This window comes from Topomyia yanbarensis, chromosome 2 (genome assembly GCF_030247195.1).
Source record: "Topomyia yanbarensis strain Yona2022 chromosome 2, ASM3024719v1, whole genome shotgun sequence".
NCBI lineage: Eukaryota > Metazoa > Arthropoda > Insecta > Diptera > Culicidae > Topomyia > Topomyia yanbarensis.
The window spans coordinates 141,683,911-141,695,200 of record NC_080671.1 but is presented as its reverse complement, the minus strand read 5'-3'; the positions used below and the strand labels follow the sequence as shown (position 1 = coordinate 141,695,200).

At 32.7% G+C, this 11,290-nt stretch overlaps 1 protein-coding gene across 1 annotated transcript in view; it reads right to left on the bottom strand.

The window, feature by feature from the left end:
• The window catches only part of LOC131681577 (cyclin-dependent kinase 5 activator 1), a 154,393-nt gene that overhangs the window by 19,329 nt on the left and 123,774 nt on the right, over positions 1 to 11,290 (bottom strand). Inside the window, exon 3 of the mRNA XM_058962432.1 lies at positions 348 to 553. Coding sequence (XP_058818415.1) covers positions 348 to 553 — 206 coding nt within the window. The remainder of the gene's footprint in view (positions 1 to 347; positions 554 to 11,290) is intronic.

Here is an 11,290-nt window from a genome sequence, read left to right as displayed (position 1 = left end):
TGCTAGATATTTTGGAAGGTCTATGCAATTTAAACAAAACTGAATAAAATAATTAATGAAAAATTGATAATAATAGCAGGAACATAATATACACAACGGAATTTTATCAACTTCGAAAAAGTATTTAGTTCTGTTTTTGTCGCTATACTTCATAGACGAAAGATAAACAGACAATCATACATTCGAATATGTTAACGACAATTTCGTGAAGCTTTTCTAAAGGACTCATGGAAATAAACACACCGATTGTGAATAATGTGATGAATAACACTAGGTACCAAAGCCGATCGATTCCAGCCTGAGGCAAAGATTGCGGTAGAAAAGAAAAGAAAACAAAAAGCACTCACCTATCCCAGAATTTGTCCTTCGAGTCCTCCACGAGGAACGGTTTCAGGGGGTAGCTAATCTCGTTGCCCATGTACGAGTAGGACAGATAGAGACAGGTCAGCACCGCTGCCTGCAGCTCCGCTTCCTTGGTCTCTTCACCGTCCACCAGCTCCCGGACCAGCATGTACACGAAAACCACGTTCGCTGGGTTGATGAAGGCAACATCCTGAAGAAGAATGAAAGAAATTTTCATGAATAAAGATTGAAAATAGATTCGAGTGAAAAATAAGACAGTAGCTGTTGAATGAAAAATAGTGGTTATCCAATTTTGTGGAAGGTTGATTTTCGAACCCTTTTTAAATGGTACTCGGAGGCTGACTCATGAAGGACAAGATTGCATACCTTCGTTACCTCAGATTTGTCTGGAAGATAAGGGAACTGTTGGAAGTAGTGTTATTTGATTAAATAAGCAGATAAATTGGCCAAGTTCAAGGGATTACCTTTGGTACACAGTCACAAACCCCAACATATAGGTACCTACCAAGATTCGCAGCAGTAATATGTACAGAAGCCGAGAACTAACGACGAATGAATCGAAATTTTATTTCATCTACTGATCTCGTTAGGTTAGAGCAGTTGACCCAATAGTTGTACTACAAGGTACAATTGTGAAGCTACTCACCTAATTTAGTTACAAATCGTCTTGAAATATTTGACGATACGATATGTAGAGTTCGAGAGGCTACGTCTTCCAATTTTATATTGCAATGCAACCATTCGTTGTCCAACAGTCGAATATAAAGCATCGTTTTGCTCTAATGTCTCGCGTGTGTGGTGGAGTCTTGATTTGCTTTTGATTTGATACCGTTACCATTGTCTGAAATACATTAGCCTGTGCGTGGCCCAATGAGGTCAACGAAAGATGATCTGCCGTCACTAGTACTAGTACTATAGTGCGATAATCATAAGCTTCTTATGGGATGTCATCATATCCCAGGGATAGCATGAGGGTTAGTGCACCGGGCCAAAGTCTCGAAGGTTGCGGGGTCGAATCTTGCCTCTAGGGGATTTTTTTTTTCATTTTTACATTTCTTACAAAAGAAATGTATAGGATTCGCTCAAACTTTGAAAACTTTTTCCGAGGCCCGGAGGGCCGAGTTTCATATACCAATCGACTCAGCTCGACAAATTGAGACAATGTCTGTATGTGTGTGTGTGTATGTGTGTATGTATGTATGAACAAAATATCATGTAATTATCTCAGCAATGGCTGAACCGATCTTAATGAAACTAGTTTCAAATGAAAGGCCTAACGCTCCCATTTGACACTATTATTTTTGTTTTTCGATGTGTTGTTTACTTTCTGAGATATGGGTAATTTTGTCAAAACAGGGCTGGTTTGAAGCGAATAGCTTTCGAACAATGCAATTATATCACACAAACTAAACAGAAACAAAAAGCTTATGAAAATACCTTTCCAACAAGCTATAGATTGTCAAAATCCGTTCACAAGCGGCGGAGATATTAAACATTTTGTGTTTTTATTCCTCGCTTATCAATTTTCACCAACTAAAAACGAGATCATTACGTACAGAGTATTTCTTTACTGGTGTTTTAGGGGTAAAACTAAACCGATTTTGAATATCAGGGTATGAAAACACCTCTACGTGAGTCAAGGAATACAATTCCGAAAATATTTTGTGAATTTACTCAACGATAAATTAACTGTTTCTGGAAAATTAATATGTAAGTTTACTACAACGATAAAGAGCGAACTTTTTCCAAAGTTAAGGTGTTTTTCCTTTGCACTACGCATTTCGATGAATCGCGAATTTGAATTTTGATGGTATATGAATACGCAGATCATCATATAACTCTCCTAGAAATTTATAATAACTTTTTCATATAATTCATATTTATATTACACTCATCACAGTGGTCGCAACGGTACCAGAACGTGCGTTCAATTAATGGTGCTCTAGGAGTTGATTTTAGCGATTTGGTGTGTTAGGAACATTTTTACATTTCTTACAAAAGAAATGTATAGGATTCGCTCAAAGTTTGACAACTTTTTCCGAGGCCCGGAGGGCCGAGTCTTATATACCAATCGACTCAGCTCGACAAATTGAGACAATGCCTGTATGTGTGTGTGTGTGTGTATGTGTGTATGTATGTATGTACAAAATGTCATGTAATTATCTCAGCAATGGCTGAACCGATCTTAATGAAATTAGTTTCAAATGAAAGGCCTAACGTTGCTATTTGACACTATTATTTTTGATTTTCGATATGTTGTTTACTTTCTGAGATATGGGCGATTTTGTCAAAACGCAGCAGGTTTTTTGCAAATAACTTTCTAATAATACAATATTGTCCCACAAACTGCACATAAATAGAAAGCTTGTAAAAATACCTTTCTAACAAGCTATAGATTGTCCAAATCCGTGCACGAGCGGCGGAGATATTAAACATTTTGTATTTTTAGTCCTCGCTTACCAATTTCCACTAATTGAAAATAAGATTGTTTCATACAGAGCATTGCTTACTGGTGTTTTAGGGGCAAAACTAAACCGATTTTGAATATCGGGGTATGAAAACACATCTACGTGATTCAAGGAATTCGATGTTGAGAACATTTTGTGAATTACCTTTATAATAAATGAACTATTTCTCAAAAATCAATATATAAGTTCACTTCAAAGACAAAATAATGTGTTGATAAAGAAACAGTGAGTTCTAGTATTTATTCCTTGGAGTAGGCATTGCGTTCAATCATAAGTTAAATGTTGGATGGTATATCAATACACAGATCAACAAGTAATTCACCACGCCCAAAATCTAGCGAAAATTTAGCTCTTTTGCAAGATTTAGGTTATACTGGTTATGGCGCAAAAATTACAACTTACATTATTTATGATAAGAATGTAAGAATCAATATATCATAATAATATACCTATAAAAATAGTGTCACTGCATTAACCATCATTTGCCATTCCTCACACGCCCCCCCCTATCTCTCTCTCTCTCTTTCTCTTTTTCTCTCTGTCTCTCTTCTATCGCATCTATCTAGCTATGCATTTCTAAGATCTTCTGCTAATCTGAAATATTTATTAATTGTAATTGCGAAGGTTTGAGAAAACAAAACTATTTTTTGTCTGCTGCTACATCAACTCAACTTTAATTCAATTGTATTCAAAGCCTGTATCTACATTATAATTGAGGAAATTCATGGCTATATCAGAAAAATATTTGGCTTAACGGGGTAATATGAATGTTTGACGATGAAAATTTTCAACAGAGACATTCCAAGTGCGATATTTAAACTATTCGTATCTCTATTGAATTTTGAATGAAATATATGCTCAAAGACTGAAAGCTGAAGCCAGCAGGATTGGACTTGCCATCAACGTTTCGAAGACAAAATACATGAGAGGAAGAGGTTCTAGAGACGACAATGTGAACCTCCCACCCGAGTTCGGATTGCCGGTGACGAAATCGAGATGGTCGACGAATTCATGTATTTGGGCTCACTGGTAACCGACGACAATGATAACAGCAGAGAAATTCAGAGACGGATCTTAGTGGGAAATCGCGCCTACTTTGGACTCCAGAGGACGCTCCGGTCGAACAAAATTCGTTGCCGCACGAAGTTGATTATCTTCAAGACGCTGATTAGATCGGTGGTCCTCTACGGCCACGAGACCTGGACTATGCTCGTGGAGAACCAACGCGCCCTTGGAGTTTTCGAACGAAAGGTGTTGCGTACCATCTATGGTGGCGTGCAGATGGAAGACAGAACGTGGCGCAGGCGAATGAACCATGAGTTGTATCAGCTGCACATTCGTTGTATTGGTACGAACTTTCATGAAAAATAACGGATCAAAGACTAAAAATATTCACAAATTAGATCCAGGAAAAGAAGTCTCCCAAAGTACCCACTCTCGATGGGGGATGCAACTACAATGTGTCTTCTAACTTATCGTCGTCCATATTTGGATATACTGAGTAGTTTGAACCATTTCTTTTTCACATTATTGGTCTGTATAGGACTTATTTATCCATATTTCCTGCACGAGAATTCCGAACGAAACAATACAAACACGGCTTTTATGCAATCGACATAGCCTAGACATTTCACACTATTTACTTCAATGCAAATAAAAACTTTGAAATATCTACCTGTCTCATTCACGAATCGCATTCTCCCTCTGTCGTTCTCTGTTCAAGAGGCTTGAAAGCACATGTGACATTGTCTCACTTTACTATATTCAATTGCGCGTTAAAAAACTGGACCAGTAAATTCTGTTCTGCACATAAATCTTTTTTCGGGAATATGTGACGAAGAAGTAAACTTCGAATTCGTCAAGTAAAGAAGCATGAAAACAAAAAGAATAAAACCAAAAAAGATGGAAGCCCTAGAAAGTCCATTGCATATTTATTAGCCTTTTCTCAGAAGATGGGATTTTCAAAAACATTTCAAAACTTTCTGATACAATGGTTTTCAAATTCGTACAATCCTGTTTATTCATTTTTTTTATTCAAAAATGTGTTTGGCTTCAAATATATAACCATTTCATTTTAATTAATTATTTCATTCCGCATCTTTTTGTTCGTTTTGTTCATCTGCGTTCATTTGACTTATTTTATTCGTTTCATTCTTTGGATTCACTCTGATCAGTTTATTCTTTTTGTGCATTTTACTCATATAATTCATTGTTTTCATTTTATTAATTTTTTCCAGTTTATTCATTTTGTTCAGTTTCTTCATTTTAATAATCTGACTACTTTTTCAGTTTTAATCATTTCATCCAAATAATTTATTTGATTCAATTTATTTCTTTATATTAATTTATAACCTTTTACTGTTGTTCAATTTTTCATTTTAATCAATGCATTTAATTCTGCTCATTTTCTTCTTTTTATTCATTTTATCACTTCAGCTCATTTTGTTTATTTGATTCGTTTGTTTTATTTATGCATTTAATTTATTTTTTACTTTATTCATTTTGTTCATCCATTCTTTTTATTCATTTGATCCATTTCATTAATTTGATACATTGTATTCACTGGATGAATTAAATCAATTTGATTCATTTAATTAATTTGATTCATGTGATTCATGTGATTCATTTGATTCATATGATTCATTTGATTCATTTGATTCATTTGATTCATTTGATTCATTTGATTTATTTGATTCATTTGATTCATTTGATTCATTTGATTCATTTGATTCATTTGATTCATTTGATTCATTTGATTCATTTGATTCATTTGATTCATTTGATTCATTTGATTCATTTGATTCATTTGATTCATTTGATTCATTTGATTCGTTTGATTCATTTGATTCATTTTGATTCATTTGATTCGTGTGATTCATTTGATTCATCTAATTCATTTGAATCATTTGATTCATTTGATTCATTTGATTCATTTGATTCATTTGATTTATTTGATTCATTTGATTCATTTGATTCATTTGATTCATTTGATTCATTTGATTCATTTGATTCATTTGATTCATTTGATTCATTTGATTCATTTGATTCATTTGATTCATTTGATTCATTTGATTCATTTGATTCATTTGATTCATTTGATTCATTTGATTCATTTGATTCATTTGATTCATTTGATTCATTTGATTTATTTGATTCATTTGATTCATTTGATTCATTTGATTCATTTGATTCATTTGATTCATTTGATTCATTTGATTCATTTGATTCATTTGATTCATTTGATTCATTTGATTCATTTGATTCATTTGATTCATTTGATTCATTTGATTCATTTGATTCATTTGATTCATTTGATTCATTTGATTCATTTGATTCATTTGATTCATTTGATTCATTTGATTCATTTGATTCATTTGATTCATTTGATTCATTTGATTCATTTGATTCATTTGATTCATTTGATTCATTTGATTCATTTGATTCATTTGATTCATTTGATTCATTTGATTCATTTGATTCATTTGATTCATTTGATTCATTTGATTCATTTGATTCATTTGATTCATTTGATTCATTTGATTCATTTGATTCATTTGATTCATTTGATTCATTTGATTCATTTGATTCATTTGATTCATTTGATTCATTTGATTCATTTGATTCATTTGATTCATTTGATTCATTTGATTCATTTGATTCATTTGATTCATTTGATTCATTTGATTCATTTGATTCATTTGATTCATTTGATTCATTTGATTCATTTGATTCATTTGATTCATTTGATTCATTTGATTCATTTGATTCATTTGATTCATTTGATTCATTTGATTCATTTGATTCATTTGATTCATTTGATTCATTTGATTCATTTGATTCATTTGATTCATTTGATTCATTTGATTCATTTGATTCATTTGATTCATTTGATTCATTTGATTCGTTTGATTCATTTGATTCATTTGATTCATTTGATTCATTTGATTCATTTGATTCATTTGATTCATTTGATTCATTTGATTCATTTGATTCATTTGATTCATTTGATTCATTTGATTCATTTGATTCATTTGATTCATTTGATTCATTTGATTCATTTGATTCATTTGATTCATTTGATTCATTTGATTCATTTGATTCATTTGATTCATTTGATTCATTTGATTCATTTGATTCATTTGATTCATTTGATTCATTTGATTCATTTGATTCATTTGATTCATTTGATTCATTTGATTCATTTGATTCATTTGATTCATTTGATTCATTTGATTCATTTGATTCATTTGATTCATTTGATTCATTTGATTCATTTGATTCATTTGATTCATTTGATTCATTTGATTCATTTGATTCAATTGATTCATTTGATTCATTTGATTCATTTGATTCATTTGATTCATTTGATTCATTTGATTCATTTATTTTTTATTTTTTTATTTTTTTATTTCGATTATAGAGGTTTTAACCTTAAGGTCATTCGCCTCTTCGGGTTAGAAAAATCTTTTATGAAAATTTTCTAACCCTATGTGCGGGATCGGGACTCTAACCCAGGTGCGCTGCGTACAAGGCAATCGATTTACCAACTACGCTACGCCCACCCTCCATTTGATTCATTTGATTCATTTGATTCATTTGATTCATTTGATTCATTTGATTCAGTTGATTAATTTGATTCATTTGAATCATTTGATTCATTTGATTCATATTTTTAATTTTATGCATTTATTGTTCAGCCATTCGTTTTATTTTATTCAATTTGTTAGTATGAGTCAATTTATTCTATTAATCTTATAACTATTTCTAAATATAATCTTAATTTTTATGTAATAACCTAATCTAATTTGATTCGTGTATATTATAATTTTGATTTACATTAATTTTTCTACTCATTTTATGAATTTAAAAACCTATTGTTTCATTTTTTGCTTTACTTTTTTATTTCGGTCGTTTTGTTGATTTCTATAATTTATTCAGTTTATTCGAGATTTTATTCGTGCAAGACTAGAAACTGTTTTCATCCCACCTCTAGTTGGGTGCCTACTTCTCGTGAGTTCTGCAAACTAATCCAATAGTGAAATGTGTAAGAAATGTCTCATTTCACTGCTAGGTGGATTAAATCGGTTTTTCATGATTGGTTTCTCTTCACTGACCATTTTGATCGGTTTTCCCCGTTGGATACCACCAAAAAAGTCTTAAATAAGGTATTGGCACTTACGTCAAAAATCAAATAAATAAATTATTAGCTCTTAAGATCTAGATTTCTGATCTGAAGACGTATTACTCAGTCTTGGCAGAAAATTTGCAAGGTGTCAACATCACAAAACTGCTCGATCATATTGGAAGTGCTGTATTAAAGATGAGCAATAGACTGCCGAGAAAAATAATGAATTTTAGAAAACTCAATCGGTCCACCCCTTAGTCGATTTCTAGTTCCACCAGGAGCACCGTGAAGGCACATAATTCCGCGCACTCTGAACTATTTGTCAAATTGCAGAAACAGGCTTGTTAAAATAATTGAACACAAATACACATATGCTGCTTGTTTATCCATAACGACTGAGAAAAAAATAATTTTTTTCTGGCGGCTCATATACCTGCAAAATAATAAAATAGAACGCACGTCCTTGTGGACGCCATGTTTGATTGGCGATTGCGTTAAGACAATGATGCAGACAGTATAACTAATTTGTGTTAAATAACAAGTCATAAGACCAAAATGGCCAGCGTAGTCACGGCCAACAATAAAAACCTAATACACTCTAGAAAACTTCAAAAACATTGCTTATGGTTGGCAAGGTCATTTGGTCGGTGTTAAATCAGACCAGACTAAGTCGTAAAACATTAAAAAATAAGATAATCACAACACTGGATAAAGAATTTCTTCAGGTACATTCAACTTTTGCCAGATTTGAAATATGTAACTATAAACAAGAATTATGGCAAGAAATAATTTCCAATTATAACGTAGAGGATGCAGCGATTCAAACTTTAAACCCATTTTTCTCGAAATCAATATTTTGTCACTTAGTCCGGTCTGACTTAAGACCATTTCTTCTAAAGAGCTGCGAAAACTCCGGGAAGGTAATGAATAAAAGGTTTCTTTCAGCGACATTCAAACTTATCTGGAAGAGTATCAAACCAAAGAGTCTTGAAACATTGAGCCGGAGTTTTGAAAGATTCGAACTAAACCAAGAAGATAAAAGAGTACATGTACCTGACCCATACTCTTTTATGTCTTTGGTTTAGTACGAATCTCCCAAAACTTCTGCTTCCAACGGTTACTGGAAGTCTGAGCCTTCTGGAATTAACAATATAGATGAGACAGTAATCCGCCCAGTATCCAAGAAAAGAGATCGTTACCCTAAAATTAAGTAAACATTCTATTCAGGTAGTTTTTCGTATTCTTGAACAATACGTTCATAAAAAATCCAATTGATGTATATGAGTTTCCACTTTTTTTGGAATTCTGCTGAATAATGCGCTGCGCAGAATTTCAGTCAGTGCAATATATGATGCGCGTAATTTTGGTGCAACAACACATCTTTCATTTTTGCAATTTTTGTAGAATTCTGTTTAAATTCTCCTGTTATTATAATTTTCCATAGAAACATGATAAAATTGCTAGCCAGTGGCAGCAATTGCATAACTCTAACAATTTGGATTGATTTTTTAATAACAAATTTAGGTTTACTCATGCCTTAGGTGCGCGGAATTATGTGCTTCACGGTACTTACACCAAATTTGAAGCAAATCGGACAAGTCTAACTACCGGACCAACGTGCCTGAAGTTTGTATGGGATTTTTCGACAATTTGTATTGAGAAAACCCGCCAGCTCGCATTGTGTTTCAGTACTCGATTCCCACGAACTATACATTTTTGTGAAATAATGTTTGTTACTTCCACGAAGGCTATAAGCAAACTGGCTATACCAGCTTTTCCTACTCTTACTAGGAACTCTAAATAGAATTTTGGTTAGGGTCCCAAGTCGGTAAATCGTCGCTGTTGTGCTATCTTATGACAAGCGCCATTTTGCACATTTCGAGAAAAACGATTTTTAAAGTTTGAGATTGAATATCTTGCAATTGGTAAATAGTAGAAACAATTCAGAGAATAAAATTGATGCTTCTGTCTATTTTGTATTAATCTCTCAAATATTATGAAGATCGGTTGACTATATTACGAGTTTTTGCTAAACATGTAAACAAAAGTCACACTCATACGTGTCATAGGTGTGTATTGATGACAAAATTTGTATGGCGTGTCATAATCGTGCATGGAAAATTTTCCATAGAAAAAAAATCATCAATTATTAACTTTTATTTATATCTTTGGCTTTATTTGGTCCATAAACAATCGATGAGATGCATTTTAAAGGAAATGAGTCAGGGAAACTAGAAAAAATAATAATTTTTGGGTACAGTGCTGCCAAATATGCTATATTTTCAGTTTAAAATTGAAGTTGCATTTTTCTAACAATTCGTGCATTTTTGTTTTGAAAATGATTATGCCATTGTGTTTCTCAGATAGTTTTACATATAAAAACATCTTATACATCAAGATAACTTGTGCCAATGCCCAGACACAGTCAATTTAAGCAAATATCACAGAATTTCTCAGCACGTTTCTCGCTATATCTCAGTAACCAAGCAGTAGAGATTTTTTAGACCAACAATATGGCATATTTAACTCAGTTTACCCCAAAATGGCGTTTGTCATAAGATAGCACAACAGCGACGAAATGCCAAAATTCTCGTCTTCACACAACTCCAAAGAAGTCGTTCTAGGGTTCTAGGGTTAACATCTTTCAACATTACTGATCCCCTTAAAAACCTTCGCTTGGCTTTTATCCATATAGTAACAATATTTTTGAAGCAGTTGACTGCTAAATGAGCCCGATCGCGATGCAGCGATCGCATCCTTTGATGGCTCCTTCAGAAGTATCCTCTTGAAAATCGATTATCTCAAAATTTTTACTAAACAGTTTAAGATGTAATGCGTTTGCATTATCTGAAACATGGCTAACAACCGATGTAAGTCTCAACTTTATGATCGTCATAGCCTAAAAAACGCTTACCGTATTCCCTTGGGAAATGGTACAATTACTTCGAACTTATAAAATACAATTCATTCAAAGTAATTCAATCAATCAACTGTGGATCTTATGTAACATAATATCGAAAGAGTTTCTTAAAAAAATATTGAAGAGCTAATTCTTGAATATATTTCATGTTTTTCTTTAAAATACTTTTTTTTAAATTTGCTGTGTTTAATTTGAAGATGGAAGGTACAAGGTATTTAATAATTAATTGTTTAGGAAAATGATTCCGTATGCAAAATAACAGCAAAATATTTATTTAAAGGATGTGTCGCTAATTATTGCGACAATTTCAAACTTATGTGGCTTTTTTTCATACTTATCCGAAACGCATCAAACTTTGCTTAGTTTCTCTTTAGAGTGTTGTGGACTACGCCCCGTCGACATAAACGACATAGT